This window comes from Mus caroli, unplaced genomic scaffold, assembly GCF_978045245.1.
Source record: "Mus caroli unplaced genomic scaffold, Mus_caroli_1 scaffold_2, whole genome shotgun sequence".
In the NCBI taxonomy this organism is placed as follows: Eukaryota; Metazoa; Chordata; class Mammalia; order Rodentia; family Muridae; genus Mus; species Mus caroli.
This window is the reverse complement of record NW_028227257.1, coordinates 69,517,624-69,536,634: the sequence shown is the minus strand read 5'-3', so window position 1 is coordinate 69,536,634 and position 19,011 is coordinate 69,517,624. Positions and strand designations below refer to the sequence as shown.

The window sequence follows — 19,011 nt, the reverse complement described above, 5'->3', positions numbered from 1 at the left end:
ATTTCATAAATTAAAAAAAAAAGTATTCTGACATTTTATTGCCGGAGAAGGGTATTAATGTGAAACTGACTTACAAAATTGGAACTCTGTGCCAGGATTTTGTGCGGGTTTTGCACACATCTCTGCAGATGTTCAATTTCCTCCTTCTGTTTCTTCACTGTTGCTATTAGTGAGGCAATTTCTAGTTCCAATCTGAAAGGCATATTTTAAAAATATATTCGCTCATATACCAAATTTGAAGGTCACATTATTGGTACATTTTATGTTGTAGTTACCATGTGTTACGTTTCACTGTGACATTTTCAGAGATATATTTTATGCTGTGTTCTTATTCAACCATTCAACAACCATCTCCTGCCCTTCCCCTCTCCCTGCATTCTTCCTCCTACTTCCTTGAATCATCTATCTATCATCTATCTCTTCTTACTTTCAATTAGAACTCATTATTTACTTTCACAGTCTTTCCTACCTCTAACTCTCTCACACACAAACATGCCAAACACAGTATATTTTTGTATACACATAACTGTTTAAATTAAATATGTTAAATGCAAATAATACACTAATTCTATCATTCATGGGGCCTTAAAAGAATGAGCAAGATGTACATGAATAATCACGTATTTTTTTCTTTTCTTTTTGTTAGTAATTATTTGGAAAATAATATTCCCCGTGCATGGAAAGCCATGATACACTTGTGAGTTACTTCCCAAACTGTGTGCTGTATATTTCAAGAAACATATAACAATTTTCTCAATGTTTTCCACATTTATCAACACTTGAATAATTCTCATATTACATATTTGCTACATAAGCATTCTGATTCAAAGTTTACATTTGTATGTGATCTTCCATCTTCTGTGCATGTTCTTTTTCTTTTTGTAGCTAAATGAAAGATAAAAATAGTTTTAGTAATGTTTTGATACACATTGAATCATTGTATATTTATGTACTGAATCTTTCATAAGACCACAAGCAGAACCTTTTATATGCACTGCTTTGATGTTACTACTGTGGGCTTAATTTAGTTGTTGCAACAGGATTCTCACAGCCTACAGAGAAGGATGTAACATTACCCCATCCTTCATAAAACATGAACTGATGCTGCTATAGGGCTGAAATACATCACATTTCTATTTCCAGTTTTGCTTTATCAAATATTGAAGCTGATATAAACAAAAGGGGAAGGTCCTTGTGGTCCTTGCAATTTTGGGTTTACAAAGATCATAGAGTGATTTTAATATAAAAACTTTCTTTCTATCTATCTATCTATCTATCTATCTATCTATCTATCTATCAGATAAAAGCTATGCTAGAAATAGTAAACACTGAAATAACATTGTATATGCATGCTTCTTTGTGTGTGTGTGTGCGTGTATGTGTGAGTGTGTGTGTGTGTGTGTGTGTGTGTGTGTGTGTGTAAGATCACAGTTGCACCTGAAGACAACCTGCAGTATTCTTTAGGCACTGTTGGTATGTTTGGTTTTTGTTTTGTTTTGTTTTCTTTTCTTTTCTTTTGATGCTAAGTATGGACCTCAACAAATAGGATAGGCTGGTCTGAGGTGAACCCTAAGGAACCATCCATCTCTGTATCCCAAGCGCTGTGACAAGTAGCATACACAATCATGCCTATTTTTAGATAGGTTCAAGGGAATGGACAGTTTTTCTGCTTGCTTTGCAAACACTTTGCCTACTGTGCTTGTCTTCCTAGCCCCTGACATGAGATATTTTAGTTATAATCATACACTTTATTGAAGGGTGAGCAACAGGTTGGGGCAGTTTCAGCACAGATGCCCAAATGTGAATGTTTGGGCATTAGTCTCAGCTTAGAACTACATGATGTTTGTTCTGAAACATGTTAACATCCCTAAATCTTTGTTTTTTTTTCCAATCAGTAAAATTTAATGATAACATTTAATGCTCTCCAACACTGGGAAGGTGAACTATGTAATGCTGGAGCCTACTGGCCTGGAGAGGGTAGAGACAGGTGCACAGAATAAAGTCTGAGGGTCTCTGGATAGTCTAGCTCTCTAACTATACTGAAACAGCAAGGATAACTTCTGACAAGTCCTAAAAACTTCCTGCTCTTTCTGAGGGTAAAATGCTGCTGATTTAGGCAATTGACACCTGTAGCCTAACATTGGGGGATTAAGTAATGTGGTCTTTGTTCTATCTCAGCAGGAACTGCTTGGCTCTAACTTTAAGCCTGCTGGTCAGAAGTCAAAGTTGTAAAGTTTCCTATGAAAGCTATCTAAGCAAAAGGGGGAAAGAATAAATGGGAAAAAGAAGGAAACAATATCTCCTTCTCATCTCTTTGTCCTCAGTACCAACACATCTTTCAGAATACATGATTACATGTTAAAAATTTCATCACAAGTTCAACACATAAAATCAAATCATAAATTGAAATAGAAGTTTACAACAGAGAATGTTTCCATGCATATCCATTAGGAGTAATTATTTGGCTAAACATGCATCACCTGTCACAGCTCCACAGGTTCATTGAAAATTAAAAACCATAATTAAGTTATTAGTGACATTTTGTATAGAAAAAAACAGTCAATATTTTATCTTCTGTCCCAACACCTATAATAAATCATTAATTTCCTTTTTATGACCTTCGGTTAATGGTTTTACAACCTCTTGGAATGTGCTCTGAGTAGGAGAAAGTCTGGTTACTATCTAAGAGCAATGAACTGGTGACACGTGGTGGACTGATAGAGTTCTCATTGCAATTTTGACTATCAGTAAAGGACTTAATAGCAGATCCACTATAAAAGAGCTTAATAATCACTGATACAATTTCAGGAATTCTTATAGGATCATCATTAACATTTTAATCATCTATTTGTCTATATAGCATCACTGCAAGATAGTACATCTTTGTAGATCAAAAGGGGTGGGCTAATATCTTGTGATTGTTATATATGTTTAATATATATAAATATATTATATGTAATATAATATATTAATAAATATATAATATATTAAATATATAATATATGTGTATATATGCATATGTATAGCAGAAATATTTCCTAAAATTAATTCTCTTGGGCCTTGCCTATAAAACAAATCTGTTGCAGACTATAATTCAAAGCAGATCATCTCAGGAAGATCACCTGCTAGTTATTAGCTCATCCTATGATGATTCCTGACAAAGTAATACACATATTTTTATATTCATGTGACAGAGTGCTACATATATTTGATATAACACTCATATTACTAACACAGTTTATTTCACAATAGAATTAGACCTTTTTGGAAGACAACACAGCAGTTAACCAAGTCTTCTAAGTAGATTCGTTTTCATACCATTGGAATAGTGACTCAGGATACAACTCCAGGAGTTCATGCAACTTAGACTAGTTCCACTAGATAAAGTTAACTTCATCCCATTATTTTAAACTACATGTATCATATCCTAGAGAGCTAGGTATTAACTATCAAAAACAATACTTTCCTGAAAAACTGTATGCTTCTTGTGAGGGCCACCCACTTATTTCAAAATTTTTGGTGTTAAATATTTGAGTTCCTTATAAGTTCAATGTACTATCCTGCTGTCATATGTTTAGTTCACATATTCTACTATTACATAGGATGTCCCTGCATTCTGCGCATTCACGTAAACTCCATTGTAAAACCACACACCAAACACCTATTAGACAATACACTTTTAAAAGGTAATTTTAAATTAAATATTATAATTTATAACAAAATAAAATCTGGTCCCAATTCCAAGTAAAACAATCCTTTGTTAAATAACAATGATTTGGTAAAAAGCAGAATGCACATACAATGACCTTATCATTATATTACATAGCATTCTAATTCTAATGTGGTTCATTTACCAAGGTTATATATGCATATGCTAATGAAGTTTGCACAATGATATTACTGAAAATGTAAACATTTCTCATATCTCTTAACTGTTATGAAATGAAGTATAATTAAATCAAAGGGATGTTTAAATATTACTGTACTAAAGTCAAAATGATATTTTTATTAAAAATTAAACTACCTGCTTCAACTCCACATCTTTTGTCTTTGGACATATTTCAAGCTCTTGTGTCCCTGTAACTTGTCTGTTATATTGTTCTCCTTTTCTCTGAATTATCTCTTCTTTTTCTCTCAGTTCCTCCACAACCTCATTATAAGCACAAATTATATTTCTTTTTTTCTCCACTTGTTCTTTTATGATTGATCTGTAGTAAATAAGCTAACATTAGAATCACTTTTCTCAGAAAGTAAAATGTCCATTTTGTGAATTGACTTCTCATACATTGCTTATAACACTTCCAAAAATTTGTACCCTCAGTTTTCACTTCCATTCCATGTTCTAACATTTATAAATAAGGTAAACAATATCTATGAGTATGCCTTTTGTATATCTATTTTATATTTTTACTTTGTTGTTTTATATTTTATGAACAACTTAAGAATCCTAGTTAGAGAATTAAAACAGCAGTAGTAACCACAATATAAAGATTCGTATGCTCTTTAAAGAATAGGACCTCAATTAGTATTACCTACGTGTTGGATAAATGTGAACAAACTATTTTCCAGTCAATAACTATTTTTCTTCTAATTTGATATAGTTTAATTGGTATTTGAACCATCCCTTGAGTATGGCTAAATGTACAGTGATGCCTACTACTGTAAGGTATTGGTTTGATACAAAGTTTAACACAAATGCATATTAATTTTTATAACTTGTCAGCAGATTAAAATAATCACTTGTGATGGCCTGAATAAGAATGGCCCCCATAAGCTCATTAGTCAACAAGAAATGGAGCTATTTGAGGATTAGAAGCCTTAGGAGATGTGATCTTGTTGCTATAGGTATGGCTTTGTTGGGGGAAGCTTGCTATAGTGTATAGACTTTGTGGTTTTAAAAGTTCATGCCAAGCCCAGCCTCAGGTTCTTCTTGCAGACCAGGATGTAAAGGTCTTAGATACTGCTTTATCATCTGTCTGTGTGCCACTGTGCTCCTGGCTATCATGTTCAAACCCATGATGATAGTGGACTAAGCCTCTGAAATTGTAAGCAAGCCCCAAATTAAATGTTTCCTTTTATAGGGGTTGTTCTGCCATAGTGTCTTTTCACTGACTAACACACAGCTTTATAATCTGTTCTATGAGTGATCATGAATTTTCTTGAAAACAATTTAGAAATATCCATCCAAGAAGTTTTAAGTTTGTAAAATTTTCAGCATATTTCTATACATCCATTATAGACAATTAGAAATAGAGAAAATTATCTCAATGATGTTTATTACAGAATTACTTGTAATGTATAACAAAATGCATCATAAAATTCTACTTGTTAAATACAGATATTTCGATGTGGTAGGAAATATTCACATTGCAGTGGGATTATGAATGGCATATATTGTTCTCTATGTATGAGAAAGATGTATTTCAGGTAATAATGATTTTGTAATGGTTTTATTATATCTAGCAATTTCTTCTTTCTCTCAAACATAAGAATATCTGTCTCACTTGCAAAGTGTCAGAAGTAAACTAAGAAATCACCAAAACCCCATTCCAATCTTTAATATAAATGGAGTAAGAGTTTCTATGAGGCACTAAAGTACTATACCTCAGAGTACAGATTTTTTCATTCTTTCTTACAATTTTTTTCTCTAACTGTGAGTTCTCTTCTTTTATTTCAGATAATTCATTTTCCACTTTAGTTTTTTCTGTGAGTATTTGAACATTGACTTCTTTAAGCTCTAATAACTCTTTATATGAATCAAAGGCAGGTGTACTTTTTAAGGGGCTACCAAGATCTGCATCAAGGAGGAAACACAGAAATAAATATATAAGCACATTCTATAGTAAAGCAGAATGCTTCATACTAAGTTCTGAAGAAAGAACAGACTAGCTCTCCAATATTACTCAATGTAAAGTATAGTAGATAGGATAGACATTTCCATTAGAATTTCTAATAAATATAAGAGAGTTTTACTATCAACTAATAGAATTAATTTGTACCATACACTGGAAGTATTCCTAGAGAAAAATAAAGCTGAATACAGAATCAAAAGATAAGCAGGAAGTACCTCATAAAAAGTAAGATGAATCCAGGCCTATTCAGAGAATGTGCTGAAGTTTGAACAATCTATTTCTATCTATGGTACAGAAATAGGGACCATTCAAGGTCACGAAACAAACAAAATGAAAATGAAGAGCATGCAAGGTGCTTCCTGTATGTAGTCTCAGCATGCAAGAAGGTAAGGCAGAAATACTCTAAGTTTGTAGTCACCTGGAGTTACATGGCAAGACTCTGTCACAAAAAAACAACTCTGAGGTTGTGGTTGAAATCCCCAATACTTTTACAGAATTAGATTCCCCACCAAACAGTCTCTCAGGCTCCACAGGGTACCGTGATGACTGGGCAACAGCATTTTAAAAATACAGAGGAAAAACCCAGGAATTTACGAAGGGATCCCTCAAATATTTAGCACAGTAATGACCACAAATATGCTAGATAATACCTGAGTCTGAGTGGGAAACACCTGAAAAGTTTATATGGAGCTACAAGCAATGTTCACATAATGCCAGGAAGCATGCTAGATAATACCTGAGTCTGAGTGGGAAACACCTGAAAAGTTTATATGGAGCTACAAGCAATGTTCACATAATGGCAGGAAGCACGCCTATTGCTTGGGCTGGAAGAGCTCATAATTCACAGTATGCTGGGAAGATCTTATATAGCTATGCAAGAGAATGGGGAACAATAAAAGAAACTTGAATTGTTAGTTATAGCCTTGACCAGGTACAGACCACATGATATACCATTACTACAATCAAGAGTACAGTTGTACTCTTGCTGTACTTTCTGAAGAATCGAACATGTTCTACAGGGAAGTTATCTGCAAACACCAGTGAAATCTGTGGTCACCAGATTGCATAACAGAACTTCATTAAAATCTCACTCTAGTAATGTCTCAGGTAGTGAGACTCTATGGGTGTAGCTTCTAACTAGGAAATAATCTCATAGTAAGCCCCCCCACACACACCTGATCCTTTGGCTCTTATACTATTTCTGTTCCCTCTTCCTCAATGTTCCCTGTACCTTAGATGTGGGAATTATTTTACAGATGTATCCTTTGGGACTGAGTTCTGAAACTTTGCATTCTGATTGGTTGTGGTTCTCTATCTGTTGAAAGGAGAAGTTTCTATGTTGAGGAATAGGGACTATTATTACCCATGCATATAAAAACAAATATTTAGGATGTAGTTAGGGATTATGTTAATTTAGTAAATTGGATGTCATAGAGTATCCTCCATAGGATGTGAGAAACTTACTTCTTTTTCTTTGCAGTTGGTTCTAATATAGGACAACAGACAGTATAAGGAAACAATTGCAGGTAATGTGTTGCAGTGGTTTGAATATGCTGAGCCCATGGGAGGTAGCACTATTGGGAGATGTGGTCTTATTGGAGAAAATGTGTCACTGTGCAGGTAGGCTTTGAGGTCCTATGTTCAAACTCCACTAATGCATTGGGGAAGCCCTTCCTGACTGCTTTTGCATTAAAGTTTGGAGCTAATATGAAAGAATGGACTATCCAGAGACTACCCCATCCAGGAATCCATCCCATAATCAGCCACCAAACCAGACACTATTACATATTCCAGCAAGATTTCACTGAAAGAACACTGATATAGTTGACTCATGTGAGACTATGCCAGTGCCTGGCAAATAGAGAAGTGGATGCTTATAGTCATCTATTGGATGGAACAGAGGGCTCCCAATGGAGGAGCTAGAGAAAGTACCCAAGGAGCTAAAGGGGTCTGCAACCTTATAGGTGGAACAACAATATGAACTAATCAGTACCCCCAGAGCTCATGTCTCTAGCTGAATATGTAGCAGAAGATGGCCTAGTCGACCATCATTGGGAAGAGAAGCCCCTAGGTCTTGCAAACTTTATATGCCCTAGTACAGGGGAACACCAGGGCCAAGAAGTGGGAGTGGGTGGGTAGTGGAGCAGGGCGGGGGGAGGGTAAAGGAAACTTTCAGGATAGCATTTGAAATGTAAATAAAGTGTCTAATAAAAAAAAAAAGATGTAGAACTTTTGGCTCTTTCTCCAGCAACATGTCTGCCTGGACTCTGCCATGATGAAAATGGACTGAAATTCTGAAATTGTTTACCAGCTTCAGGTAAATGCTGTTCTTTATAAAAGTTGCTTTGGTCATGGAGTCTCTTCACAGCTATGAAACCCTCACTATGATGTGTATATTCACTATATTTATGTGAAGATTAAATGTGTGAAACACATACATCAAGGCCAGTAAACGTGTAAACTTTGAAATACAAAAATAATATTTTACTAAACTACAAAAATTGAAAAGCCCTATCACAAGAGTTATATATAAAACAGTACCTGGATCAAAGATATAAGATAAAGTTAGAGGAGTGAGATATTTCACATTCTAGAACTTTAAGTGACATCTCATTTTTAAACAAGAGAGAGACATGATCAAACTCCAATTTTTTGGAAATATATAGAAATATGACGAAGGTTTCATCAGGTTGGGTAGCAAGGAAAAGGTTTCTAGCTTTACTGCTACAGTCTATATGGAGATAACAGTAACATGACCTCATAAGTGTGAAGGCACAGAGTAAAATCAAAGTCAGCAAGAAGGATGCAGTGGCCATGACTGCAGCATTTTGGCCAAGAGTGTATAGCACTCTTTGTTTTAGTTAAGTCAAAGAAAATTCTGATATAAACAGGATAACAACTCATCGGGGTTCCATTGGCAGTGTCAAGCATGTGTGCTTAAATACTGCAGTTCATAAATGATCTTGTAGTCATGTGGTGTTATCCTATGCCACTTAATTAAAATAAGGTGTTCTCACTTGGCAACTCACATTCTGCTGAGCACGATTCAGTTACTGGAGTCAAGGCATGAGGATCATGTCTGTCTTTTACTGGCTTTAGGACATAAAAGACAAACAATACTAAGTACAAAAGTAGTAATTCACCCGTTCATATAAACAGAACAAAAAATATCCTTAAATATAACTATCTTCCAAGATATTTTATTAGTAGTTACCTTCTTAAACATTCAAAGAAAACATCTTTATGCAATAAGAGTGTGTATTTTTCTTTTTATTCAGTCTTTTATTTGCTAGGCATATTCTTTATCTGTATCTTTGGCTTGTCTAGAACTTACAAATTCGTTCAGGCTAGTCAAGATCTCATGGCAGGCCTCCAGCCTCTGTCTCCTGAATGCTCCTGAATGAAATTCCATGTGAGTGTCATTACACCTAGCATTTTAATGTTGCCTTTTTAAACATTTTTACCATATATTTTATAATACAGTGTTGTCTTTTATAAAACATATTGAATACTTTTTATACAATACCTGATTTCTTTCTGTAGATGTTGTCTTTTTGATCCTACAAATAGAAAAACACATTTTCACATAACATCAATCAAAAGAGATACAACAGTATTAAACTTCACCCTGGCACCTGCACTTTACATTCTGGTCCACAACTCTGCCTGCATTCTAAGGCCTATAGGTACCAGGAAAAACCAGGTAAAAACCTGCCCCAAGCACTTGCCAGTCAAGTTCCCTTAAAATATACCCCAAAGCCTTAAATTGCACCCTATTGCAACCAAAATTAATAAAAAATGTGTAGGAGGACAGTTCATACTCATCAAAGGAAAACTACACCAAGATGATGTCCCAATTCTGAACATCTATGCCCCAAATTCAAGGACACCTACATTTGTAAAAGAAACATTACTAAAGCTTAAATCACTTATTGAACCCCACATAATAATACTGGGAGACTTCAATACCTGGCTCTTACTAATGGACAGAGCTTCCAGACAGAAACTAAACCGAGAAGTAATAGAGCATACTCAAGAAAGTTCATACTAAGTACCTCCTTCCATAAAGAAATTAGAGAGAACTCATAGTAGTGACTTACTAACACAAATGAAAGCTCTAGAACAAAAGGAAGCCAACACACCCAGAAGGAGCAGATGGCAGGAAAAGTATCAAAATCAGGCATGACATTAAAAAAAAAAAGAAGAAGAAAGAAAGAAAGAAAGAAAGAAAGAAAGAAAGAAAGAAAGAAAGAAAAAGAAATAACGACAATACAAAGACTGCACTCCAGAAGACCCACAAGCAGCTGAAAGAGTCAGATGCAGATATTTGCACCCAAACAATGGTCAGAAGCTGCTGACCCCTGTGGTTCAATTAGAGAAGACTGAAAGAAGATGAGGAGGGGAATGATCCTGTGGGAGGAGCAAGAGTCTCAATTAACCTGGATCCCTGAGATCTCACAAACACTGGACTACCAACCAGGCAGCATATATTAGTTGATATGAGGCCCCAAACACATATACAGAAGAGGATTACTGGGTCTGGGTCCAGACAGAGAAGATGCACCTTACACTCAAGAGAATAGAGGCCCCAGGGAATTTAGATCTCTGGTTGGGTGGGGGGTAGGGACTTCCACTTGGAGACAGGGGTAGGGAGGAGGTATGGGATGTGGATCAGTCTGAGGGTAGATGGGGAGAGGAATAAATCTGGATTGTAAAAGAAAAATTTATTAATTAAATAAAGAAAAAAAGAGGGAAAAAGATCAAAAAAAACAAAGATTTGGTGGTTTGAGAAAATCAACATGATAGACTAAATAGAAAGTATAAAAAGAATATTCAAATTAACAAAATCAGAAATGAATAGAGGGTATAACAAAAGATACCAAGGAAATCCACAGAATCATTAGGTCTTACTTCAAAAACCTATACTACCAAAATTAGAAAATCTAAACAAAATGGATGATTTCTTCAATAGATCCCACTTATGAAAGCTAAATCAAAATCAACTAAAGTCTAGACCTATAACCTTGAAGGAAATAGAATCAGCCATTAAACTGATGTTTTTAGGGCAGAATTCTACCAGAGTTTCCAAGATTTCCTTCTTGTTTACATAGACTATTACTCTGCTAGAGGGTTTGCAAAGACCCTCATACTTTTGATTTGCATTACCTAGTTGTAAGGGATGATGATTATTCTTGAGATATTTTTTAATCATACTTTTGTTTGAGTGTTCTCTACTTAGATTTAAGCCCTGATTGATTTTTAAAAATTTTGATTCTTTCTTTTTTATGTCTTTTATATTTTCTGGATACTATTCAAATCTCTTCCAAGTGTACACCTGTCAAAGATTGTTTTTTATTGTGACCTTCTTTACCAAGCTGATGGTTTCTTTAGCTGTGCAAAGGCTTTTAAATTTTATAAAGTTAGATTTTGGTCTTCATACTTAGGCAAATGCAGTGCTATTCAGACAGGTTTTTCCTAGAACTACATCATGGATAGTAACACCAATGTTTTGTTTTGGTTTGGTTTGTTTTGGTTTGTTTTGGTTTGGTTTCTAGCAGTTTCAGCATTTAGCTTTCACATGTATGTCTTTGATCCACTTGGAGCTTTTTGTTTTGTTTCGTTTAATTTTGTTTTTGTTTTTTGTATGTGTGCCTGAAAACTGAGAGATATGGATTGAATTTTATTCTTCTGCACTTGGACATCCAGGTTTCTCAGCGTCATTTGTTGAAGATTACTTTTTCCTGCTTATGTTTTTGTTATTTTTGTCAAATACTAATAGCCTAAAGTTACCTGGGTCTTCAGTTTTATTGTTCCTGTGATAGTAACATATTAGTTTTATTGCAACAGATTAGCTTTGTAATATGCCTTAAAATCTGCAATGGTAATTCCTCCAGAACTATTCTTTTTGTTCTAGATTTTGAATATATGGGGCGTTTTGTGGTTCCATATGAATTTTAGATTATTATTTGTGAAAAATGAGACAGGGATTTTGATTTGGATTGGATTAATTCTGCAAATAACTTTTGGTAAAACGGATCATTTTTGTACTATTAATTCTAACACTTCATGACCATAGTGTGACTGTTTTCTAGTGTCATTCTTGTCTCTTCTTTGAAGGTTTAAAATTTGTTATTATAGAAGCCTTTTACCTCCTTGATTGGGTTTATTCTAAATGTCATTCAACAGGTGGATGGATAATGAAATTTTAGTATAAATCAATAAAGCACTATTTATCCTTAAAGTCAAATAAGATTTGCATTTAAATAGATGGACCTGAAAAAAGTTAGATTCAGTGAAATAAACCAGACAAATCCCACATATTCTTTCTCATCTATGGTTCCTAGCTATAAATACTAAGATGTAAGAATAAACATGGTGTAACCACAAAAACAAATAAAATATAATAGGGCAATAGGAGGGGGAGAGAATCAAGGAGAATACTAGAGAGTGGACATTATATGAGTTTGAAAATGGTGAGGGGCGCCATTGTGAAAATGGAAAGATGCCAATACTTACAGGGAAGGAGGGACTGGAATAAATATCCCAAAGGTTGTCTAATTAAGTTACATATTTTAAAGGAAGTGAAGCCACTTTGGGCTGACAATTCCCTTTACAGGAACCACAACTTAACCAAAACCTGAGTAGTAGGCATGAGACACCCTCCTTTCATAAGGTTGGTCTGGATAGTCCAAGTGAATCCAAACTCAATATATGTTATTGAAGTAGTTCTTAGTTGCCTCACAAGGATTAAGTGTAGGCATGTATTGCAGAAGACATCTTACACTTAGGACAGAGGATCCAGACCACTTGAGCTGAATCTGACATGAAAACTCCTCTCTTGTGGTATAACTTTCATGGCTTCTAAAATTAGTATGCAAGCTCCCAAAGGATGGAACAATTTAAAATTCCACCTAACTACAACACAACAAATACCAGAATTTTAAGACATGCATATGTGTGCAATGAGTGGCATTCACATCTTGCTAGAAAAAAAACCAGCCATTTGTGGTTTAACTTTCATGTTTCCTGAAGATAGGACACAAGCTCCCAAAGAACAGAAGTCATTAAACAGCCCCAGCCACCTACAACACCTATGAACCATGGCAAATAACCACCATTTCAAGATAAGTGTGCAACAAGTGCCATTCACATGTTGCTATAAACAACAGTCATCTGCGATCTTATTTTTATGGTTCCTGAATATAGGATGCAAGAACCCAAATGATGGAAAGCCTTAAACAACACCTATCAACCATGACAAATACCACTATTTCAAGATATGCATAAATGTGCAATAAGTGCCATTCACATGTCAGTATTAACCAACAGCTATTTTACTAGATTTAAAATATATTCTACAGGAGAGAAATCATATCTGTTCCTAGAAATCTAGCCAGTTTTCTGGGACTAGTTAGGTCATAGAACTTAGAAAACCAAATACTGCTGCCACTTAACCTAGGCCAGCACAATTCCTTACAACATTCTATGTTATCCCTAACCCCCAGATAAGTTTAGCTACCACTCCTCATCAAAGAAACTTCTCATTACAAAATGAGTCCATCACAGAAAAGCAACTAGACACAATATATGCATCAATAGTTTTAATGGAGACCAACTTCGGTGGACACATCTACATCATAGTTCCTCTAGCTGTGGCTCAGAAAATAACTTGGGAGAGAGAAAATCAATTTTAAGAGCCAAAATACTAGGATTATGCTATCAAACTGTCTCTTCTAGAAATGTCTTTCATAAATCAGAGTGGAATGCTGGAAATATCATTGGATATTAATGTGGATAGGGAAAAATTCCCGTGCCTCACACTTACACCAAAAAACCCAACCAACCAACAACAACAGCAACAAAAACACCTAGACAACTAATTACTATTGGGAGGACAAGAATTAGCTTCTACCAAAGATAAGTAAGCCTCCTTTTTGTTGTCCAATGCTGGGTAGTCAGACCTGAAATCACATATATACAAAAAGCAAAAGCAGAATAAGCAAATCCAACACACACACACACACACACACACACACACACACACACACACACAAATAATAACCAAATAAAAAGGGACCATCATCTTATGAGTGCTCAGGATATGGCAGGGAAGCTTTAGGTAGGATATCTGAATGGGCCCAGAGGGAGGAAAAGACGTAGGGAGAGTCATTAGATTCTTCTTCAACTAGATATATGAAACATGAAATACTTCATGATATGAAACTAACTTTTAACCAAGATTGTTTTATCAAGAAAAATGATTTTCAAATCTACAGTTAATAGGATATTTCAAAACTAATATACAACAGTTCATTATCACTAGTGCCAACACAGCAGAAGATAGTTAAATAAATACTCTACATGGAGGAAAGAGAGAGTCCCAATTATGGAACACAGGAAAGAATGAATTTCATGGGATCAGTATCTAAATAAAGAGTTGGGAACAAATCCACAGTGTCCAAACAAAAGGAATCAGCACAGTTCTTGCTACTGACTGAAGACAGTGAAGGAAACCACTGATAATGCAACACACCAGAAAATGATGCAATGAGACTGCAGTCATCAGTAAACAGGAGGATCCAAATAATGAGCCTCAAACGCTGGTAAAGATACCTAGACTGGCTTAGTGCATTATCAAAAGTGTATACAATTATCTGAGGACTCCAACAAATAGACCTTACTGGTAAAGGAACTCATGGACCAAGATTTAAAAGGACGGATATCTATATGCCAACTGCATAGATACCAAGGAGAGTAGGCACAACACTCTGATATCTGACAGTAAACTCCAAAGCATAATCAGGGCACTGAACATCAACAGATAACATACAACAGAAACATTTATTGACATCATTTTCCCTGGATACAATCCTCAAAGCAACATCAAGGCTAATTTATGGGTTTCAATTATCAATACATAATCAATGGAAAGAACAGATGAATCTAACAACTAATAGCTCTGTTAATTAGGGAACAGAATTCCATTCTAGCAAGCAACTTCTTTTTGTAATTCTCCAAATGTTGTAGTATTAGAACAAAATTTTCTTGAAATATGCTATTAAAGTGGATGTTCCTAGCACATTTTAATTGTGTAATAATGAGCCCACTATATATTGACACTTATGTTTAAATGTTCATGTACTATATTTTTATATGGATATAATAATTTTCTTATTGATGAATATTTTAAGTACAACTCTATAACTTGATGTTGCTTAAATAAATATCCTTGTTTTGTGTACATGTACCTACTTATATAATCAAAGTCGGTATATTAAATATTTTTCAATTAAATTTGATAAGCATCACATTGTCAACTTTTCTACTAAGACTAACATACATAATATATATTAGCATCATGTATGTGCTTGTGTTTAAGAGTAATGTTTTTCTATTATAAAATAACCCATTTCCCAAAATTAAATTGTTTAAACTAAAAAGTAATATTTTTGAAATATGTCTATCACTGCTACTAAATCATGATTCAATATTGATATACACACTAGTTTGTAAATAATTTTTCCTTAAATCTGACAGCTTTTCTTATTATCTTTTAAACAAAATGAATCAATATTAGTTGGAAACAATTGTACCTAATTTTATTATTTATGTTTAAATATTTTGTTATGGTGGTTGGTTGTTGGTTGGTTGGTTGGTTTTTGGCTGTCCATTCAAGATTATACCCTAGATAAACCACATTTATTAGTTATGCAAATTCTCAGAGATTAAAATTTATTTAAAGGTGGACATAATACCTAGTATCAAATCTTTCTGGTCTTACCTAACATCATGCTCCTCTGCTTCCTCAGTAGGATATTGCTGCTTTCCCTCCTCCACATACTTTCTTTGTAGACTGAGTCTTCCTTTTGTATCAGCAGCACCACCAGCAGCAACAGCAACAGCAATGGGTGCAGCAGTAGGAATGTCAGAAGAAACTACAGTGGTCGTAGCATCTGTGGGAACAGCAACAGCAACAGCAACAGCAGCAGCTGCAGCTGCAGCAGCGGCTACAGCAGGTGAAGCTGCAGCATGAGTAGCAACTGCAGCAGCCGCCGCAGTAGCAGCAGCAACAGAAGAAGGGGCTGCAGCTAACGCTGGAGCAGCAGGATGAACACAAGGAGTGACAGCAGCAGCAGCAACAGACGCCACAAGAGCAGCAGCCGCTGCAGGACCAGTAGCAGCAGTAACAGCAGCAACAGCAGCAGCAGCAGGAGCAACAGTTGGAGCATCCAAACCAGCTCTGGCAGTGACAGCAACAGCAACCACCGTAGCAACAGAAGCAGCAGAAACAGCAGTGAGAGAAGCAGCAGCCACCGAAGTCACTGCAACAGCAGCAGCTGCAGCAGCAGCAGCAGCAGCAACCACAGCAGGAGCAGCATCTGGGGCACTGGCGGCAGTTGCAGCAGGAACAGCAGCAGCAGTGGCAGCAGTCGCAGCAGCAACAGGTATAGCAGAACTGTCAAGTGCAGCCCCAGGAGAAACATCAACAAGAGCATCAACAGCTGCAGTGGCAGAAGCAACCGCAGCAGCAGCAGGATCCACAGCAGCGACAACTGCAGCTACAGCAGCAGAAGCAGCAGCAGCAGCAGCGGCAGGAGCCGCTGCAGCAACAACAGTTGATGCAACGATAGCAGCAACAACAGAAGCAGTAGAAACATCATGAGCAGTGGCAGCTAATGCACAGCCACAGAATTGAGCTGCATCTTCTGTTTCGTTGCTTGTCCGTTTCTTCAGGGTTGCTTCAACCTTTAATGAGAGTCAAATACTAAGGGTATCATTTCTTTTTCATTATAAAGAGCCCCATCCCAGCAGTCTTTTTGACTTGACTGTTGAATTTTATGAATTTGCTTCATAAAATCCTTTAGTGCTCAGTTTCCCAAAAGATAGAATGGAAAGTATGGCAGGTTGTGTTTCATTTATTTTTTTATTTTTTTTATTTTTAAAGATTTATTTATTTATTATATGTAAGTACACTGTAGCTGTCTTCAGACACTCCAGAAGAGGGCGCCAGATCTCGTTATGGATGGTTGTGAGCCACCATGTGGTTGCTGGGATTTGAACTCTGGACCTTCGGAAGAGCAGTCGGGTGCTCTTACGCACTGAGCCATCTCACCAGCCCATTTATTTATTTATTTCATTTATTTCTGAGTGAAAATATTTTAGTTTTAATTGCTGTATAGGACTCTCCTCCTTTTGAGCTTTCCCTGACATGAAAGGGAGAACTCAGTGTGTGCTTTGGTAACTAAATTTCTAACTCCTGTATAAGTGATATAATAGATACACTGTGCTAGAGATGTTTAACATTAAAAGCTACATTTAGAGTTGTGACACCTGATTCTTCTAAAACAAAGGAGGGTCTGCTCTTTCAGTATTAGAGTATTTTCCCCACAGAGCCTTTTATGATCCTTTCTTTGGTACTTGGATCCCATAGTAACCCAAAACCAAAGGTGCTCACAAAGATAAAGCCAGGTGTGCCCCAACAAATGGAACAGAGTGAAACTTAAGAGGTCTAAGTATGGTAACTTGGCAATTACAATAATTTCCAAATTTCACAGGCATGCACTATAACATTTGATGCCTAGAAGAAATATTATAACCTATGTTAGTTTCACAATACATCTATAAAATTCACCAAATTATCCAATTTAATTAGACAGTGTAACTGACAAAGCAATTTGATGTTCGTTGAGAAAGTTGGGGAGCTGAATGCAATTCTACTTTTAAAACACCTCTGGATTTTCTTTTTCCCCTGTCAATTCTACATACATTACAATTTAGCTTTCTGTTTTGGAGTTCTACCTCGAACTTTTACCCAAAACTTTAATATGTTAATGTGATGAAACCATGTGTACCAGAATTTACAAATAAAACCATACAGAAGAAATGGCTGATTTAGGGGTAGGAATAAAAAGGGTATAGAAGTATAAATACTTGTCTTAAATATATGTGAAATTATGTTACAACTGTAAGTGATAACCTTGCTTGGGCTTTCTGGCCTACAACAGATTGGGCCACCTTCAGCCTCTTCTGCCTGAGAGGAAGGCTAAGGGCAGGCGAGGCCAAGGTGGCGTTCACCTCAAAGCACAGTTTCAACATCCTATTAAGGCCGCTGTGGTGCTAACAAAGAATTATAAGATAAATTCATATAGTTTGGGATAACTATAACAAAAATTTTATCTTAAGAACCTGACTGTTTGTTCCTTGTTCCAAACAGCAATTAATTTGGTTATTACAGAATATTAATAATTGACCTATTGCATACCATCATTTTAAATAATAAAAGATAAGTTAAAATTGCCTTTATGTATGCTTCTGTATCTTCTATAAATTCATGCATGCATACATCCCATTTACTGTGTTTAAAAATAGCCCTTCTATGGGAGAAAAGTACATGTGAATTGGATCACATGCTTATTCTTTTGAGTTTCCTCCTGCTTCAGCACAGATAATTAAATTGTGTGCTGTAGTGTTTTAAAATGTTCAATAATCAAGCTTTAATTTGTATATTAATAGTCAATATTCTATCTCAGAGCTTACAATTGCTTAAAATTGCTCATCCCTCAGATACTATAAATTCTCAAATTTCAATGGTTTATACATACATAACTCATAAGAAAAATGCTGTTCTTTTAAGACTATTTTTGGACAGTTAAGAATTTGTCCTGGTTTGCCTGGACAAGACCCCTTAAGCCAATGCCATGCTTGATTTATATCTCAGGCAGATTACAGGCCTTACATAAGAATAATCTTGTTCTTTATTTAATCAAAACAGTAATGGCTTAAGATAGTAATTTGGTAATTTTAGAGAAGATGCATATCAAATTGTGAAAGGGTTGTTCTTGGTGTCCTCAGATTCTAACTGTTTCCACATAATGGTGTTAATTCTTGAGGATCTATACTTAATCAATTGCTGCAAATGAATGCTCTTATTTCTGATTAATAAATTATGCATATATGACTATTAATAACTTTTCAAGCTTTCTAGTTACAACCGCTCTTCAAGAGAAACTGAAAGTGTAATTAGTCACTGCTCATGTTATATTAAAACTGACTATAACAGTCAAGTATTTGTCAGCAAATTAATAATTCTCTAAGACAAGGTACTAAACTATAGCTTCTTAAAAAACAAAGAAGGGGAAGAATTATATCCTCATGCACA

At 35.5% G+C, this 19,011-nt stretch overlaps 1 protein-coding gene across 1 annotated transcript in view; it reads right to left on the bottom strand.

Annotated features, from left to right (window-relative positions):
• The window catches only part of LOC110306817 (uncharacterized), a 176,441-nt gene that overhangs the window by 28,180 nt on the left and 129,250 nt on the right, over positions 1-19,011 (bottom strand). The window contains 7 exon segments of the mRNA XM_085834585.1: positions 75-192; positions 836-885; positions 4,025-4,208; positions 5,605-5,794; positions 8,882-8,945; positions 9,379-9,412; positions 15,634-16,598. Of these exon segments, the coding sequence (XP_085690711.1) occupies positions 75-192; positions 836-885; positions 4,025-4,208; positions 5,605-5,794; positions 8,882-8,945; positions 9,379-9,412; positions 15,634-16,598 (1,605 nt within the window).